Source organism: Nerophis ophidion, linkage group LG21 (genome assembly GCF_033978795.1).
Source record: "Nerophis ophidion isolate RoL-2023_Sa linkage group LG21, RoL_Noph_v1.0, whole genome shotgun sequence".
Classification (NCBI taxonomy): Eukaryota; Metazoa; Chordata; class Actinopteri; order Syngnathiformes; family Syngnathidae; genus Nerophis; species Nerophis ophidion.
Genome location: NC_084631.1, coordinates 46804023 through 46825125, shown reverse-complemented (window position 1 = coordinate 46825125; position 21103 = coordinate 46804023). Strand labels below are relative to the sequence as shown.

Genomic DNA, 21103 nt, shown 5'->3' with positions numbered 1-21103 from the left:
AATAGTGTTTTATAGCATCATCAATACAAAGTTAAAAGGAGACTTTGGCAGAATACCTTTTCTAAAAGACGTTTTATTTAGGTTTTGTTTTAAAAGCAGCTGTTGTCTGTGCGCCCTCAGGTGGTCAGGGAAGGCAGTCCACAGTATGTTTGGTCTTTTTGTTGTTTTTACTATTGCGTAAGTAAAGTGCTTTATCTGATTAGGTCGACTACAGCCATGCTACTACTCACCTGAAAATGTATCTAGTAATGAAATACAAAAATAAAATAGCTGTTTGGCAGTTATAGTTTTTCATTTTTGTTACTATTTATTTTACTTGTTGGGGGCCGCTATTTGTACTTCTATCAATCAATCAATGATTAGTTATATAGCCCTAAATCATGAGTGTCTCAAAGGGCTGCACAAGCCACAACGACATCCACATCAGGGCAAGGAAAAACTCAATCCAGTGGGATGACAATGAGAAACCTTGGAGGGGACTGCAGATGTGGGGACCCCCACCACCACACCCCCGGGCGACAGGTGCAATGGACGTTAACGTAGTATTGTTGGAGTCCAGTCCATAGTGGATCTAACATAATAGTGAGAGTCCAGTCCATAGTGGATCTAACATAATAGTGTGAGAGTCCAGTCCATAGTGGATCTAACATAATAGTGAGAGAGTCCAGTCCATAGTGGATCTAACATAATAGTGAGAGTCCAGTCCATAGTGGATCTAACATAATAGTGTGAGAGTCCAGTCCATAGTGGATCTAACATAATAGTGAGAGTCCAGTCCATAGTGGATCTAACATAATAGTGAGAGTCCAGTCCATAGTGGATCTAACATAATAGTGTGAGAGTCCAGTCCATAGTGGATCTAACATAATAGTGAGAGTCCAGTCCATAGTGGATCTAACATAATAGTGAGAGTCCAGTCCATAGTGGATCTAACATAATAGTGAGAGTCCAGTCCATAGTGGATCTAACATAATAGTGAGAGTCCAGTCCATAGTGGATCTATCATAATAGTGAGAGTCCAGTCCATAGTGGATCTAACATAATAGTGAGAGTCCAGTCCATAGTGGATCTAACATAATAGTGAGAGTCCAGTCCATAGTGGATCTAACATAATAGTGAGAGTCCAGTCCATAGTGGATCTAACATAATAGTGTGAGAGTCCAGTCCATAGTGGATCTAACATAATAGTGAGAGTCCAGTCCATAGTGGATCTAACATAATAGTGAGAGTCCAGTCCATAGTGGATCTAACATAATAGTGAGAGTCCAGTCCATAGTGGATCTAACATAATAGTGAGAGTCCAGTCCATAGTGGATCTATCATAATAGTGAGAGTCCAGTCCATAGTGGATCTAACATAATAGTGAGAGTCCAGTCCATAGTGGATCTAACATAATAGTGAGAGTCCAGTCCATAGTGGATCTAACATAATAGTGAGAGTCCAGTCCATAGTGGATCTAACATAATAGTGAGAGTCCAGTCCATAGTGGATCTAACATAATAGTGAGAGTCCAGTCCGTAGTGGATCTAAAATAATAGTGTAAGAGTCCAGTCCATAGTGGATCTAACATAATAGTGAGAGTCCAGTCCATAGTGGATCTATCATAATAGTGAGAGTCCAGTCCATAGTGGATCTAACATAATAGTGAGAGTCCAGTCCATAGTGGATCTAACATAATAGTGTGAGAGTCCAGTCCATAGTGGATCTAACATAATAGTGTGAGTCCAGTCCATAGTGGATCTAACATAATAGTGTGAGTCCAGTCCATAGTGGATCTAACATAATAGTGTGAGAGTCCAGGGCCAGCATGAGACCATGTTGAGGTGAGACAGGTGCTGTGTTTTGTCGCGCAGGTGTAGTGCTGTGGCCGGAAGTGAGGGGAGTGGTCTGCCTTCATTCACTTTTGTTTTTTTTTCTTTCCTTCCCCGCCTCGTCTGAGTCGTCCTGGCCGACAACACACACGGCGGCTCCATGGCGGTGATGAAGATCCACGAACAGGTACTACTACAGTCTACTACATTCTACTACATTGTACAACATTGTACAACATTGTACAACATTGTACTACATTGTACTACATTGTACTACATTCTACAACATTGTACTACATTCATTCAACACCCGAGCGTCGCACTTTCTACCCGCCAGAAGTTCCCGCCACCTAGCTGTGTTTTTCAAGTGACTGCGATGACGTCATTAGGCGGCGAGGCAGGACCAGGCTAATTAATGTCAGAAAGTCAGATAAAAGATAGTCAGATAAAAGATAATGTCAGAAAGTCAGATAAAAGATAGTCAGATAAAAGATAATGTCAGATAAGAGAGTTGAATCAGTGACGTCACCGGAACTAGCTGGACCAGCTAGCGGCTAGCAGTAAACAAAGCACACTGGACATCAAACTAGTTGCTTTAGTCACTTTTAGTCCGGCCAAACATGAAAGAAGTCTGATAAATAGAACGGGAAAAAAACACATGAGCTCACTTGCAAACATTCATTGTTTGTTTGTGTCAAAGTCACATGCTAACTTGTTTTTAGCGTCGACTTGAATGCTGGTGTTGCAATGAAAAAGAAATAATGTCTTTTCTATCCATCACATCCCTTTTATACCGCTTGTCCCTTTTGGGGTCGCGGGGGGTTTGCCATCTCAGTTTGCCATTAGCATACTTGTGCAGGGGCGGTTCTAGGCATGCTTGTATGAGGGGGCAGTCAGAAACGTGAAGGGGGCATCAAGTGTACACATCATGCTCCAGAACTCTTTGTTCTGTGCTTATAGTAAAGATGCTTTCTTCATTGAAATGTGTCTTTAGCTATGTGTCCAACGCCCCCCTGGAGTAGTGGATTGCACTTTGTCAGGCCTCTACCTTCATTGAAATGTGTCTTTAGCTATGTGTCCAACGCCCACCTGGAGTAGTGGATTGCACTTTGTCAGGCCTCTACCTTCATTGAAATGTGTCTTTAGCTATGTGTCCAACGCCCACCTGGAGTAGTGGATTGCACTTTGTCAGGCCTCTACCTTCATTGAAATGTGTCTTTAGCTATGTGTCCAACGCCCACCTGGAGTAGTGGATTGCACTTTGTCAGGCCTCTACCTTCATTGAAATGTGTCTTTAGCTATGTGTCCAACGCCCACCTGGAGTAGTGGATTGCACTTTGTCAGGCCTCTACCTTCAGACCTGTCCAACTTGGGTGTCCCACCTGAAGACTAAGCTCCTGCTGGTATAGCTCTTAAGGTCACTGAGGCACGCAAACCCCCTGACCACAATAAGGTGGCAATCCCTCAGGGGGGGAAACATTAACAGCGCTGCCATATTTCTGTCAGAGGAAACAGAAGCATGGGTCTGGCACCACAGAATACTCGAGCCATGGTCGTGTGCGCTACCAGGCAGGATTGAAGGATCTTAATGTTGGACCAAATGCACGCTTTGGGGAGCCACCCAGTCTTGGCTGAGATGCTGCCTTGCCATTGGGTAGCTGAGCAGGCTGCACTTGTTGGAGAGAGCTGGTGCAGGAGAAACAGTGCTTGCTGGTGCTAAAGGTGCAGTATTGCTAGCTGCTGTCCCTGACGTACTAGCGGTAGCATCATTGCTACTAGAACTACATGCAGGAGCAGGACTAGACTTTTGAAATGCTCTAAAAATGGAAGCATTACAGAGCATTAACTTTCTCTTTGTGAGCTGCTGGAGCAGGAAATAAGTAAGCTGGAGCAACACCATAAAAAAGCCGCTGTGATTAGATGAAGAAAAACAACAAGAGTACAGGACTACAGCCTGGGGGGGCGGGGCTTTACGTAGGGGTCTGTCAGACCCAGGTCACTTGTCTTCAGTTTGTCACATGCAGTGGACGTGGGCACTCATCTGGGCACAACATTCATTCACTCCCATGTACGTGTGTTGCACACTTGCTTGGAAATTGATGAAAACGGCTGTGTTTTTGTATTTAGGTGTCTTGGTCATATCAAATGAAACTTAGAATTTGTTTATTACAAAATGTAGATTGAAACATTAAAGGTTGACTATGTAGAATTACAAGAAAAACAACAGAAAAAGAATTCCAGCAGTCGATTGCTAAGTAAAACAGGCCGTTGCTAGGGACTCCGCTCTGAACAGAGGACAGCAGTGGAGGACTGCTACCTTATGTTTCATTTTTACGTCATAAACAGCATCATAAATGACTTGTAGCTTGTTACAGGGACAGTGGAGGCTCTCTGCCTTCCAAACCACTGCTGCTCAGAGCCTCCGCTGTCACTGCTCTCGTCAAGTTGTAAAAAAAAAAGAAAAAAGGAACTCCGTAGCACCGAAAGTCTGCGACGATAAACATGTTTATGACAGATAAGACAACACAAATACACCCATCCTGACAAGTATATGATAAATGTAGACAACTTTTCCTTTTCTTTTACTTTCATACTGCAACAGTGATTGGATGTTTACTGAGGGCTGAGGGGTGTGTGTCTGCTGCGCAGCCTGTGGAATGTTGAATACACGCACAGCGGAGGGAGGGAGGAGAGGGAAGCTGACACTACTATATCCTGTGTGGCCCTTTTTCGGCCGATTTTTCCACTAGTGCAGATAATTTTGTCAACTTGTAATGTAGTAATTTTGTGAGTTTATTCAAATTTGCTTTCTCAAATTTTGATTTGAGGGGGCAAGACATTTATTTAAGGGGGCTCTGCCCCCTCTTGCCCCTGCGTAGAGCCGGCCATGATACTTGTCAACCTTGAAACCTCAGAATTAGCGAGATATTCATATATATATATATATATATATATATATATATATATATATATATATATATATATATATATATATATATATATATATATATATATAATGTACATATATATACACAAATGTTTGTATATATATATGTATATATATATATATATATGTATGTGTATATATGTATGTATGTATGTACATACATATATATTAGGGCTGCGAATCTTTGGGTGTCCCACCATTCTATTCAATATCGATTCTTGGGGTCGCGTTTCGATTATATATTGATTTTTTTTTGCGATTCAACGCGATTCTCGATTCAAAAACGATTTGTTCCATATAGAAAAGGATTGTGTATTCCTTCAATACATAGATTTCAGCAGGATCTACCCCAGTCTGCTGACATGCTAGCAGAGTAGTAGATTTGTTAAAAAAAAGCTTTTATAATTGTAAAGGACAATGTTTTATCAACTGATTGCAATAATGTAAATTTGTTTGAACTATTAACTATTTTATCTTTGTGCAAACATTGGACACAGTGTGTTGTCCAGCTTATGAGATGCCATGCAAGTGTAAGCCACTGTGACACTATTGTTCTTTTTTTTATTTTTATAAATGTCTAATGATAATGTCAATGAGGGATTTTTAATCACTGCTATGCTGAAATCATAACTAATATTGATACTGTTGTTGATAATATTCACTACTTTTGTTTTGTTCTGTGTGGTGTTTGTGTCTCCTCTCAATTGTTCTGTTTATTGCAGTTCTGAGTGTTGCTGACTCAGCTTTGAAATTAGATTGCATTGTTATGTTAATGCTATTTATTGTTTTGTTGCATTGATTAAAAACAAAAATAGATTTAAAAAAATGAGAATCAATTCTGAATCGCAAAACACAAGAATCGCAATTCGTATTCAAATCAATTTCTCCCCACGCCCCTAGTATGTATGTACAGTATGTACAGTATGTATATATACTAGGGCTGGGCGACATGGCCTTTTTTTAAATCTCAATATTTTTAGGCCATGTCACGATACACCATATTTATCTGCATATTGTGCCTTAGAATGAAGACTTGATGCATATAATGACAGCAGTATGATGATTCTATGTGTCTACATTCAAACATTCTTCTTCATACTGCATTCATATATGCTACTTTTAAACTTTCATGCAGAGGGGGAAGTCACAACTAAAAGTGTATTTATGAAACAGTTATTGGCACAGTGGCACAAACATTCATGTCATTTCCAAACAGAAAGTGCAAGATTGTCAGAGACATTTTAAAACACATAAAGTGCACTTTTGTGCATGATGTCACTAAGATGACATATCAAAACAACACTCAATTAAAGTGCACTTTTTGTACAGAACACCACTACAATAGTTTAAAACAAATAAAGTGCACTTTTGTGCATGATGTCACTAAGATGACATATCAAAACTACACCAAATTAAAGTGCACTTTTTGTACAGAACGCCACTACAATAGTTTAAAACAAATAAAGTGCACTTTTGTGCATGATGTCACACAAGATATTTCAATAAATGTCAAATAAAAATGAGCTGCATAATAGGACATCAAATAGTGTATGTCCTTCACTATGTGGTAGGTTCCTGTGGACGTTATCTTCTTCTGTTGTTGACTGTTTTTTTTATGCGGTGTTGATGTGGAAATGGTTGCTTGGGCATTTTGTTGGTGTGGCACCGGCAGGAGATGTTGACATGTGGAGTTTCAAGCACTCTTCATTCTCTAGCAGGTAACTTTTCAAATGATGCTACATAAGTAGAGCAGCTACTTTTTGTAAACTTTTGCCCCACACTTGACAAATTACAGTTGTCTGTTCAACATCTTCTCACTTGAAGCCAAACCACCGCCAGACGATGGACCCCCTGCTGTTTTTCTTGGGAATTAATTCTTCCTTCATTTGTTACCAGATTGGCACCTTCTTTCTCTCATATTAGCACTCTGTTAGCACCACAGCTAATGTTACACATGCTGCTACCTCTCTGCTATGGAGGATGTACACGTATGTGACGTATGTAAGAAGGTGCGCTTGTTTACGTCTCTGTGAGAAGGAGAGACAAGAAAGAGCGAGAAGAGCCTGTAGTTTAATGCCCGCAGCTAAAAGCAACTGTGTGAGAACTCATACTCCAATATCACCATGTAGTCATTTTCTATATTGCAGAGACAAACCCGCGATATATCGAGTATATTCCATATATCACCCCGCTCTACTCTGAGATGATGCAGCAGATTCAATTTGTCAAAAGCTCCATAAACTAGTTACCTTGTTAAAAGTAGTTCCTCAGCTTTAGCGCTTCTAATAACAATATTGCTAATGTCCTGCGCTACCTGATGTTCTAAACTTTGGGAGTTTTACTGTGGTTATCATTTAACATTACATCTGTACTGTGATGGTTTGGGTCACAAACACTGATGTTCATGTCACTACTTCCCCAACAAAGTTTGTTAATTGATGTTACTTTATTATTGATTTCACAACCGGTTGCCGGGGAGACCATTTTGCATGACAAATCTATTGTATTCTTTATTTTTATTTTTTATTTTTATCTTGTTTCATTTGCCCTCACTCCTGTTAATGGAATTGTGCGGTTTGGCACTTTGAGGATGTGTGTGTGTGTGTGTGTGTGTGTGTGAGGATGTATGTGTTTGAGTGTGTGTGTGTGTGTGTTTGAGGATGTATGTGTTTGAGTGTGTGTGTGTTTGAGGATGTATGTGTTTGAGTGTGTGTGTGTTTGAGGATGTATGTGTTTGAGTGTGTGTGTGTTTGAGGATGTGTGTTTGAGGATGTGTGTTTGAGTGTGTGTGTGTTTGAGTGTGTGTATGTTTGAAGATGTGTGTGTGTTTGAGTGTGTGTATGTTTGAAGATGTGTGTGTGTTTGAGTGTGTGTGTGTGTTGAGTGTGTGTGTGTTGAGTGTGTGTGTGTTGAGTGTGTGTGTGTTTGAGTGTGTGTGTGTGTGTTTGAGGATGTGTGTGTTTGAGTGTGTGTGTGTGTTCGAGGATGTGTGTGTGTTTGAGGATATGTGTGTTTGAGGATGTGTGTGTTTGAGTGTGTGTGTGTGTTTGAGGATATGTGTGTTTGAGTGTGTGTGTGTGTGTTTGAGTGTGTGTGTGTGTTTGAGGATGTGTGTGTTTGAGTGTGTGTGTGTGTGTTTGAGGATGTGTGTTTGAGTGTGTGTATGTTTGAAGATGTGTGTGTGTGTGTGTGTTTGAGGATGTGTGTGTTTGAGTGTGTGTGTGTGTTCGAGGATGTGTGTGTGTTTGAGGATGTGTGTGTTTGAGGATGTGTATGTTTGAGTGTGTGTGTGTGTTTGAGGATGTGTGTGTTTGAGTGTGTGTGTGTGTGTGTGTTTGAGTGTGTGTGTGTTTGAGGATGTGTGTGTTTGAGTGTGTGTGTGTGTGTTTGAGGATGTGTGTTTGAGTGTGTGTATGTTTGAAGATGTGTGTGTTTGAGTGTGTGTGTGTGTGTGTGTGTGTGTGTGTGTTGAGTGTGTGTGTTTGAGTGTGTGTGTGTGTGTTTGAGGATGTGTGTGTTTGAGTGTGTGTGTGTGTTAGAGGATGTGTGTGTGTTTGAGGATATGTGTGTTTGAGGATGTGTGTGTTTGAGTGTGTGTGTGTGTTTGAGGATATGTGTGTTTGAGTGTGTGTGTGTGTGTTTGAGGATGTGTGTTTGAGTGTGTGTGTGTGTGAGGATATGTGTGTTTGAGTGTGTGTGTGTGTGTTTGAGGATGTGTGTGTTTGAGTGTGTGTGTGTGTGTTTGAGGATGTGTGTGTTTGAGTGTGTGTGTGTGTGTTTGAGTGTGTGTGTGTTTGAGGATGTGTGTGTTTGAGCGTGTGTGTGTGTGTGTGTGTGTGTGTGTGTGTGTGTGTGTGTGTGTGTGTTTGAGTTTGGCAAAGTGACAGAGGCACAGACTGTTCTTGTTAGCTGCCCTGGCATAAAGGTGGTTTTGTTCCACTTTGACAATGAGGGGAGATGTGTGTGCCAGTGTCCCACAGAAGAGGAGACAGGAGCTCACAAACATAAGGATGGTGTGTTCCTGCAACGTTTATTTATCTCAACTAGTAGGTTGCAGCACAGTGGGGATGCTTGAAAGTGTAGATGTGAATACAATCTGTTGTAGACTTTTAGCTAAGTGAGCACAATTATTCCCCTTCCTCCCCCTGGCCCCCCAAGAGCTGGCTTCAGCAGTCTGCCTGAAGACTTGCACCCCGTGTCCACCACGCACGCCCCCTCTTGTCCACAGGCTGCGTTCCTACCCCCCCCCACCCCCCGAGTGTGCGTGCGTGACGTGAGCTCCTGCCAGCGCCGACATTCTGCCGCATGCTGCCTGCCGACAACACTGCGCAGAGGAAGTCCCTGCCGTCTGTTTACAGCCCGGAGGAGAGGACGCGTGCTGCAGAGCTCCGTAGGTTTTGAGACGGGGGCGCCAGGGGGTTGTGTCCGAGGCAGGGTGGAGGTGTCTCTCCACCAGGCAGACATGTAGGAGGGCACTTCTGTCGGGGTTTGCTGCTTCCTGATGCGGTCAGAGCGGGCCAGCCGTGTTTGTATCGTGGTGCTGGAGGAGGTGGAGGAGGACCAGACCACCTTTGCACCCCCACCTGCTCGGCCCAAGTCCACCCCAGACCCTGAATCCCATCATGGCCCCAGGAGGGCTGCTGCTGCTCTGGAGGACAAGGTCAGTGAGACACCTTCCCTGCCAGTGGACTTTCATTTTTGAAATTCTTACATGCTTGTGTTAAAGAAAACATTTCACATTTTCCTCATTTGTCACAGCTGGCACTTTCCTAAAAGCTGAGAATAGTTCCTTTCACACACAAACCCTGTTTCATATGAGTTGGGAAATGGTGTTAGATGTAAATATAAACAGAATACAATGATTTGTAAATCCTTTTCAAGCCATATTCAGTTGAATATGCTACAAAGACAACATATTTCATGTTCAAACTCATAAACTTTGTTTTATTTTTTGCAAGTAATTGACTTAGAATTTCATGGCTGCAACACGTGCCAAAGTAGTTGGGAAAGGGCATGTTCACCACTGTGTTACATCACCTTTTCTTTTAACAACACTCAATAAAGGTTTGGGAACTGAGGAAACTAATTGTTGAAGCTTTGAAAGTGGAATTCTTTCCCATTCTTGTTTTATGTAGAGCTTCAGTCCTTCAACAGTCCGGGGTCTCCGCTGTCCTATTTTACACTTCATAATGCGCCACACATTTTCCATGGGAGACAGGTCTGGACTGCAGGCGGGCCAGGAAAGTACCCGCACTCTTTTTTTGCAAAGCCACACTGTTGTAACACGTGCTGAATGTGGCTTGGCATTGTCTTGCTGAAATAAGCAGGGGCGTCCATGAAAAAGACAGCGTTTAGATGGCAGCATATGTTGTTCCAAAACCTGTATGTACCTGTCAGCATTAATGGTGCCTTCACAGATGTGTAAGTTACCCATGCCTTGGGCACTAATGCACCCCCATACCATCACACATGCTGGCTTTTACACTTTGCATAGATAACAGTCTGGATGGTTCACTTCCCCTTTGGTCCGGATGACACGATGTCGAATATTTCCTAAAACAATTTGAAATGTGGGCTCGTCAGACCACAGAACACTTTTCCACTTTGCATCAGTCCATCTTAGATGATCTCGGGCCCAGAGAAGCCGGCGGCGTTTCTGGATGTTGTTGATAAATGGCTTGTCTTTGCATAGTAGAGCTTTAACTTGCACTTACAGATGTAGCGACCAACTGTATTTAGTGACAGTGGTTTTATGAAGTGTTCCTGAGCCCATGTGGTGATATCCTTTAGAGATTGATGTCTGTTTTTGATACATTGCCGTCTGAGGGATGGAAGGTCACGGTCATTCAATGTTGGTTTCCGGCCATGCTGCTTATGTGGAGTGATTTCTCCAGATTCTCTGAACCTTTTGATGATATTATGGAGCGTAGATGTTGAAATCCCTCAATTTCTTGCAATGTCACTTTGAGAAAGGTTGTTCTTAAACTGTTTGACTATTTGCTCACACAGTTGTGGACAAAGGGGTGTACCTCGCCCCATCCTTTCTTGTGAAAGACTGAACATTTTATGGGAAGCTGTTTTTATAGCCAATCATGGCACCCACCTGTTCCCAATTAGCCTGCACACCTGTGGGATGTTCCAAATAAGTGTTTCATGAGCATTCCTCAACCTTATCAGTATTTATTGCCACCTTTCCCAACTTCTTTGTCACGTGTTGCTGGCATCAAATTCAAAATTTAATGATTATTTGAACATGAAATATGTTGTCTTTGTAGCATATTCAACTGAATATGGCTTGAAAAGGATTTGCAAATCATTGTATTCTGTTTATATTTACATCTAACACCATTTCCCAACTCTTCTAGAAACAGGTTAGTAAAAAGAATACAAAGGCACACCACCAGCAGACAAGGTTAAAAAATGAAACTTGACCAGGTTGTCGTGCCTTATTTAGAGTTTGTTGTTGTTTTCCAGTGTGTAGTGCTTAATTTCCTGTCTTGCGCTTTTATTTTGGTGGCCCTTCCTGTTTTGTTGGTGTTTCTCTGTAGCAGCTTCATGCCTTTCAACACTATTCCCCTCACCTGCTTTGTTTTGGCAATTAAGACTGTTTTAGTTGTGTGGACGCTGTCCTTCTTTGTGGGGACATTGTTGTTTGTCATGTACGGAAGTGGGCGGCGTCTCAGTTCCACTCGCTGTAAGTCTTTGCTGTCGTCCAGCATTCTGTCTTTGTTTACTTTGTAGCCAGTTCAGTTTTAGTTTCGTTCTGCATTGCCTTCCAGAAGCCTCTTCTTAGGAGCATTCACCTTTTGTTTAATTTTGGATACCTTTTTTTAGTTACCTTTTTACCTGCACTCTGCCTCCCGCTGTCGGTTGCATATTTTTTAAATATGCTATGGAAGACTATAACGTGTTTAGTCTGACGAGCTCTAGATTGCAATGGCACTCAACAACAACATATTGTTTGCGGATTATAATTACTGGTTTGCAAAAAATAATTTTAGACTTAGAAAAACTTTAATGATCCACGGGGGAACATTTTCCACACAGTATCTCAGTTTCAAATGATTGAAAGGATCGTGCACACAAAGGTAGAAAAAGGAGTAGAAAGTAGACTTAAAATGTAACAATTTTAAACCCAATTAGCTGAAATGACATAATCTCTCAAGGCGCACCAGACTGTACGCCATGCCACACCTGTGTGCCGCGGCACAGTGGTTGAAAAACACTGCACTAGGGTTGTCTCGATACCAATATTTTGGTGCTGGTACCAAACTGTTTTTCGATAATAATAATAATAGATTTTATTTGTAAAAAGCACTTTACATTGAGCAAACAACCTCAAAGTGCTATTAAAAAAGAATAACAATAATAAAAAGGTAATAAAAACTAGAACAGCCCAATAGCTAGAACTAGTATGCATACATCTATAAAAGTTTTCTACATAAAAGGCACCACAAAATAGTTGCTTCTCTAGTGTATTATTATTTATAAATTATGATAAATTATTCTGATACTTTTTGGTAATTTTCTAAATAAAGGAGACCACAAAAAATTGCAATATTGGCCTTTTTTCAACAGAAAATCTTAAAGTACATTAAAAATATGTTTATTATTGCAAGTTTGTACTTAAGTAAAATGTTGAACATACTAAAGAACTTGTCTTTTAGTAGTAAGTAAACAAACAAAGACTCCTAATTAGTCTGCAGTAACATATTGTGTACTTTATACAACTATTGTTTTATACACATTATGAAGGACAAACTGTAAAAATGGATTATTAATCCACTTGTTAACATCTGTTTATATTCTCTTTTAACATGTTCTATCTACACTTCTGTTCAAATGTAATAATCACTTATTCTTCTCTTCTTTGATACTTGACATTAGTTTTGGATGATACCACACATTTAGGTATGGATCATGCTGATACCAAGTAGTTCCAGGATCATACATTGGTCATATTCAAAGACGAGGGACGTATTTCCTGTGTTTATGAACATAATATGAGTTTTAAAAACAGGATAAAATATCAAATATTGATGTAATCATAGTAGTATCGACTACATTGTACTTGGTATCATTACAGTGGATGTCAGGTGTAGATCCACCCATGGCGTTTGTTTACATTGTGACGCTGGTGAGCTATTGTGTAGTGAAGCATGTTTAGCTATTCCTCGTCCTGCAGTGATAATAATACTTGTAAGAAACTTACTTTATTTGTTGCCATGGAGGCCGGGATTAGTGATTTAGAAGTAGCTAAAACCCTGTGGATGGACTTTAGCCACTAAGTGGGCCAGCCTTGTCTTAAAGCAGTTCTTCCTGAGGGTGTTTCAGTGTTACAACTTCACCTTTATTTTTACTTTTTAAGCCAAAGTGCGTCCATTCTCCCTTTTTTGTCTACACACTGTGTCTGCTTGTCAGTACTCTGTGTGTGTGCGCTGCCGAACATGCTCCTCTGCTCCTAAAACCAGCAAAGTCACGACGTAAAGAATATGATTCATTAGCATGGCGGTATAGTACAGTATAGTACAGTATAGTACAGTAACAAGCCTCCACCTGGCACATAGCTAAAAGCTGAGAATAGTTCCCTATATTCACACATGCTGTAGTGCAGGGGTGCCCATTACGACTGGTCCATCTCGGAGGGTGTGTCAGTCCATCTCAAGCCAGGCATTAAAAAATGTACATAAAAATGAGCAATCATCAATCATAGCAAGACTTCACTTTCGTCAGTTGTTTGACATTCTCGGCACCCGAGGATCTTGTGAGATGACGCTGGCTGCTGCAAGCTCATATTTAAGAAACAAATCACTAACAGGGCGGACGCAGAGAAACACATTTTATTTCTAGAGACTCCGTACCTACTGTCAAAAGTCTAAAGAGCGACTGCACACTTCCTGTCTTCACCATAAAAGACCTGTTTCATCCTGCCTGTGCTAACAAAATAAGAGTCTCAGAAAGCTAGCAAGCTACGGAGTTTGATGCCAATGTATTTCTCCCCCGCCCTCAGCGACCGCACACTCACTTGCTTGCCCACCCGCACACTCACTGACGTCACTCACCTGCTGCCAGACATTAAAGGGCCACACACATATGCTACTCTCATAACAAAGTGTTTAAAAAGGAGTATGCAAGTTGGACAAATGAGATGCCAAATCCAACCACTTTCATGTGGTATTGGACAGAAAGGAGGACTTTTTTTTTCCTCCATTTGAAAATGCGGACGTTATCAGCACCACTGTCTAATTCCAATCAATGCAAGTCAAATACACCAACTTATATTCTTGTCTTCATGAAAGAAAGGAATCTATGTGTGTTAAACATGCTTGTATTATCATTAAACACCATTAACTTGTTAACAAAAATGTCTCTTTCAGAAATAAATAAATATAAATTATAAATAGGAATGAGGTAGATGTCCTCGACTTGGTCAATTGAAAAGTAGCTCGCCTGCAGAAAAAGTGTGAGCGTCCCTGCTCTATTGTATAAAAATACTGCATACTTCCCTCCTGCTAATTTTAGCAGCCGTTTTAATGAAAAGGACAAATGCAGATTATCAGTAAAGCCCGAGCTTTTGTAGCTCCAAACCCAGCACTGAAACGCCGCCGTGCTGCTTTTCAGCTGACAGAAGATAGAATTGATGTGAAAGTGCCTCCTTAGTATGAGGACTAGAAGAATAAGGATCAGTCATGGAGAGGACGCACGTCTCTTGTGACCGGATGTATCCTCACTGACTTAGTCCCGCTTGTCGTCTTAACTGAGACAAACATGCTTTTCTTTTTATTCTTAGCCAGGAAAATATATTCAAGTCAATTAAGGTCACTTTTTACAGCGTTTGTGTAAATGGGCTGAGTTCCCAACCCTGAAAGGGAATTCTGCCTGTCATTCACAATCCTTATTTAATACAATATTACACACATACATGTTTTTCTTTTAGTTATGTTTTCTAACTCCTAAATAAATGCTAGCAAACGTCATCTAACAACGGAGCTACCGTATTTTTCCGTGTATAAGTCGCTCCAGAGGAGACGTCGCACCGGCCGAAAATGCATAATAAAGAAGGAAAAAAACATATAAACGTCGCAAGTATAAGTCGCATTTTTGGGGGAAATTTAACAGCAAGAATAGACATTTGAAAGGCAATATAAAATAAATAAAGAATCGTGAAGAACAGGCTGAATAAGTGTAGGTTATATGAGGCATAAATAAGCAACTGCTATGTTAAGCTCCACTAAAGACGCTGAGATCATTATCCATGCGTTTGTTACGTCTCGTCTCGATTACTGTAACGTATTATTTTGGGGTCTCCCCATGTCTAGCATTAAAAGATTACAGTTGGTACAAAATGCGGCTGCTAGACTTTTGACAAGAACAAGAAAGTTTGATCATATTACGCCTGTACTGTATATACCTTTATATACATATATACATACATATATACTGTATATACCTTTATATACATATATACATACATATATACCTATACTGTATATACCTTTATATACATATATATATACATATATACCTATACTGTATATACCTTTATATACATATATACATACATATATACCTATACTGTATATACCTTTATATACATATATACATACATATATACCTGTACTGGCTCACCTGCACTGGCTTCCTGTGCACTTAAGATGTGACTTTAAGGTTTTACTACTTACGTATAAAATACTACACGGTCTAGCTCCATCCTATCTTGCCGATTGTATTGTACCATATGTCCCGGCAAGAAATCTGCCTTCAAAGGACTCCGGCTTATTAGTGATTCCCAAAGCCCAAAAAAAGTCTGCGGGCTATAGAGCGTTTTCATTTCGGGCTCCAGTACTCTGGAATGCCCTCCCGGTAACAGTTCGAGATGCCACCTCAGTAGAAGCATTTAAGTCTCACCTTAAAACTCATTTGTATACTCTATCCTTTAAATAGACTCCCTTTTTAGACCAGTTGATCTGCCGTTTCTTTTCTTTTTATTCTATATCCCACTCTCCTTTGTGGAGGGGGTCCGGTCCGATCCGGTGGCCATGTACTGCTTGCCTGTGTATCCGCTGGGGACATCTCTGCGCTGCTGATCCGCCTCCGCTTGGGATGGTTTCCTGCTGGCTCCGCTGTGAACGGGACTCTCACTGCTGTGTTGGATCCGCTTTGGACTGGACTCTCGCGACTGTGTTGGATCCATTATGGATTGAACTTTCACAGTATCATGTTGGACCCGCTCCACATCCATTGCTTTCCTCCTCTCCAAGGTTCTCATAGTCATCATTGTCACCGACGTCCCACTGGATGTGAGTTTTCCTTGCCCTTATGTGGGCCTACTGAGGATGTCGTAGTGGTTTGTGCAGCCCTTTGAGACATTAGGGATTTAGGGCTATATAAGTAAACATTGATTGATTGATTGATATTATGGTAAGAGTCATTCAAATAACTAGAACATATAGAACATGCTATACCTTTACCAAACTATCTCTCACTCCTAATCCATAAATCCCATGAAATCTTAAACGTCTAGTCTCTTACGTCAATGAGATAAATAATATTATTTGGTATTTTACGGTAATGTGTTAATGATTTCACACATAAGTCGCTCCTGAGTATAAGTCGCACCCCCGGCCAAACTATGAAAAAAAACTGCGACTTATAGTCTGAAAAACACTGTGTGTATATATGTATATATATATATATATATATATATGTATATATATATATATATATATATATATATGTAGGTGTGGGAAAAAATCACAAGACTACTTCATCTCTACAGAACTGTTTCATGAGGGGTTCCCTCAATCATCAGGAGAAAAAAAAAAAAAAAAAAAAAAAAAAAAAAAAAAAAATCTCCTGATGATTGAGGGAACCCCTCATGAAACACTTCTGTAGAGATGAAGTAGTCTTGTGATTTTTTCCCACACCTACATATTGCGCTCTACCACGGTATCGAGCACTATTCTCCGGATAATCCAATCAAGACATATATATATATATATATATATATATATATATATATATATATATATATATATATATATATATATATATATTAGGGGTGTAACGGTACACAAAAATTTCAATTCGGTACTTACCTCGGTTTAGAGGTCACGGTTCAGTTCATTTTCGGTACAGTAAGAAAACAACAAAATATACATTTTTGGTTATTTATTTACCAAATTTGTAAACGATGGTTTTATCCTTTTAACATTGAGAACACTATAATAATTCTGCCCACATTAATCCACATTAAACTGCCTCAACTTGTTGCTCAGAATAAATAAAATGACAAAACTTTTCTTCTACATATAAAAAGTGCAACATTAAACAGTTTCAAGTCAACTCATCATGCTCAATTTATTACAGCATTTGGGAAGCCTGTAGTTAGTTGATTTTTATTATGTAAATGTTATATTTGTATCAACATGAGATAGCAGGGACCCTGCCATTCAAAACTAGGCTGCTACATTACTAATGATTCATGTAACTATTGCTGAAAAAATAGTACAATAGCAATAGGAGAGACTATTCATCCCTGAACACCATGGAGTTCGTGTAGGCGCACTTCTTCTTCTACGGGGGAAAATAAGGTAGGCTGCTGCTTTGCGAGACCTCTTCTGGCATGTTTAATTCCAACACTGAAGAAGAAGAATTCGAGGGATCCGAGGATGAGGAATAACTTAATAAAGTGAGCTTTACATGTTTATTTTGCGTGTCTCTCAATAGGAGCCATTTTGGGCTCTTTACATAAACACCCAGAAACGGCATGCCTCCCGCAGTCATATATCCCAGCATGCACCGTGCACTTCTTCTTCTACGGGGGAAAATAAGGTCGGCGGCTGTAGAAGAAGAAGAAGCGCACTTCTTTTTCTACGGGGGATTTGAGGTTTTTAGGTGCGCCTTATAGTGCAGAAAATACGGTATGTATGTATGTATTTGTATATATATGTGTATTTATATATATATATATATGGAAATGGTTGCTTCGGCATTTTGTTGGTGTGGCACCTTCCGGAGATGTTGACATGCAGAGTTTCAAGCACTCTTCATTCTCTAGCGGGTGACTTTTCAAATGATGCTACATTAATAATAATAATGGATTAGATTTATATCGCGCTTTTCTATTGTCAGACACTCAAAGCGCTGACAGAAAAGTGGGAAGCCATCATTCATTCACACGATGGTGGTGGTAAGCTACATCAGTAGCCACAGCTGCCCTGGGGTAGACTGACGGAAGCGTGGCTGCCAGTTTGCGCCTACGGCCCCTCCGACCACCACCTGTCATTCATTCATCATTCATTCACCAGTGTGAGCGGCACCGGGGGCAAAGGGTGAAGTGTCCTGCCCAAGGACACAATGGCAGCCATTTGGATGTCAATAGGTGGGAAGCGAACCTGCAACCTCAGGTTTCTGGCACGGCCGCTCTACCCACTACGCCATGCCGCCCCATTAGTAGTGCTGCTACTTTTTGTACACTTTTGCCCCACACTTGACAAATTTACAATCGTATGTTCGACATCTTCCCGCTTGAAGCCAAACCACCGCCAGACGATGGAATCCCTGCAGTTTTTCATGGGAATTAAGTCTTCCTTCATTTGTTACCAGAGTCACACCTTCTTTCTCTTGTATTAGCACTCTGTTAGCACCACAGCTAATGTTACACATGCTGCTACCTCTCTGCTCCGCGAGGGCGTATACGTATGTGACGTATGTAAGAAGGTGCGCTTGTTTTAAGTCTCTCTGAGAAGGAGAGACAAGAAAGAGCGAGAAGAGCCTGTAGTTTAATGCCCGCAGCTAAAAGCAACTGCGTGAGAACTCATACTCCAATATCACCATGTAGTCATTTTCTATATCGCAGAGACAAACCTGCGATGTATCGAGTATATTCCATATATCACCCATCCCTAATTGGAGCTATGTTTACTGTTATCTGATTTATCGGTGTGACATCTTGATTCCCTAATATTGTCCCGATAATTATTGTGCACCTCTTATAATTGTCCTATTTCTAGAGGCCAGGTGTTTATTTGTTGAAGTTTATTAGAGCGGAGGCTACTATTTGAGGAAATGAGCTTCATGTACAACCATCATCTCCAATGTATCCCCCCTCCCCCCCAACAGCATATTTTATTGATGTTGCTCCGCACTAAACCTTGACACAATCCATTCATTTTTCAGGTGGCGTCATTCCCTCATTAAACTACACATGTTCACAGCCATAAATGGACCGCTGATAACCTCCTAGCTTTTAGCCTTTTCTCCTTGTGAGGAAAGTGTGTTGTCCTGTTTAGTTGTAACGTGTTGACAGAGAGTCAGGCAGCACGCCACCTTGTGAAGTCAAGATGCCCTCCATGCCCACGTGGCAGCAGAGCACAGTTTCAAGCTGTCTGTCCGCTTTTACGGAAGAGGACGCTGTGCTTACTTGTGTGTGCTGCAGCTGCTGCCTCATAAACAAAAGTGGCCTGCACAACAACAACAACAACCAGCAGCAGCTGCTATTTGACACTCAGGTTTGCAAATCATGTGTCTGTCTGTGCTTGCAGCCGTCCTTGCTCAGAGCCGTCTTCAATGTGGATCCAGATGAGGTCCGGGCGCTCATATTCAAGAAAGAAGATGTAAACATTCAGGTGAGTCATGGACTACTTAGGTTCCTTCTGATGATGTCACACTCTTAAGTATTAGTAGAAGCATTGCAGATACACAACACTTTACAAAACAAGGAGCCTGACTCACAGTGAGCAGCTTGCTATATATCTTTCCATCTATTGACATCTACTGACTCACAGTGAGCATCTATTGACATCTACTGACTCACAGTGAGCAGCTTGCTATATATCTTTCCATCTATTGACATCTACTGACTCACAGTGAGCATCTATTGACATCTACTGAGTCACAGTGAGCAGCTTCTATCCATCTATTGACATCTACTGAGTCACAGTGAGCATCTATTGACATCTACTGAGTCACAGTGAGCATCTATTGACATCTACTGACTCACAGTGAGCATCTATTGACATCTACTGAGTCACAGTGAGCATCTATTGACATCTACTGACTCACAGTGAGCAGCTTCTATCCATCTATTGACATCTACTGAGTCACAGTGAGCATCTATTGACATCTACTGACTCACAGTGAGCATCTATTGACATCTACTGACTCACAGTGAGCAGCTTGCTATATATCTTTCCATCTATTGACATCTACTGACTCACAGTGAGCATCTATTGACATCTACTGACTCACAGTGAGCAGCTTCTATCCATCTATTGACATCTACTGAGTCACAGTGAGCATCTATTGACATCTACTGAGTCACAGTGAGCATCTATTGACATCTACTGACTCACAGTGAGCATCTATTGACATCTACTGAGTCACAGTGAGCATCTATTGACATCTACTGACTCACAGTGAGCAGCTTCTATCCATCTATTGACATCTACTGAGTCACAGTGAGCATCTATTGACATCTACTGACTCACAGTGAGCATCTATTGACATCTACTGACTCACAGTGAGCAGCTTCTATCCATCTATTGACATCTACTGACTCACAGTGAGCATCTATTGACATCTACTGAGTCACAGTGAGCATCTATTGACATCTACTGACTCACAGTGAGCATCTATTGACATCTACTGACTCACAGTGAGCAGCTTGCTATATATCTTTCCATCTATTGACATCTACTGACTCACAGTGAGCATCTATTGACATCTACTGACTCACAGTGAGCAGCTTCTATCCATCTATTGACATCTACTGAGTCACAGTGAGCATCTATTGACATCTACTGAGTCACAGTGAGCATCTATTGACATCTACTGACTCACAGTGAGCATCTATTGACATCTACTGAGTCACAGTGAGCATCTATTGACATCTACTGACTCACAGTGAGCAGCTTCTATCCATCTATTGACATCTACTGAGTCACAGTGAGCATCTATTGACATCTACTGACTCACAGTGAGCATCTATTGACATCTACTGACTCACAGTGAGCAGCTTCTATCCATCTATTGACATCTACTGACTCACAGTGAGCATCTATTGACATCTACTGAGTCACAGTGAGCATCTATTGACATCTACTGAGTCACAGTGAGCAGCTTCTATCCATCTATTGACATCTACTGACTCACAGTGAGCATCTATTGACATCTACTGAGTCACAGTGAGCATCTATTGACATCTACTGACTCACAGTGAGCATCTATTGACATCTACTGAGTCACAGCGAGCAGCTTCTATCCATCTATTGACTCAAGAGTCCACACATTTTACACAAAGGGCCTCTCCGGGAAAAATCCAATCATGCACAAATCATTTGTA

The 21103-nt window shown here is 40.9% G+C and overlaps 1 protein-coding gene across 1 annotated transcript in view; it reads left to right on the top strand.

The window, feature by feature from the left end:
* Window positions 1–9041: 9041 nt before the first annotated feature.
* LOC133540224 (serine/threonine-protein phosphatase 6 regulatory ankyrin repeat subunit A) overlaps window positions 9042–21103 on the top strand; it is a 75481-nt gene continuing 63419 nt past the window's right edge. Inside the window, exons 1-2 of the mRNA XM_061882808.1 lie at window positions 9042–9418; window positions 19305–19388. Of these exons, the coding sequence (XP_061738792.1) occupies window positions 9260–9418; window positions 19305–19388 (243 nt within the window). The 5' untranslated portion in view covers window positions 9042–9259. The remainder of the gene's footprint in view (window positions 9419–19304; window positions 19389–21103) is intronic.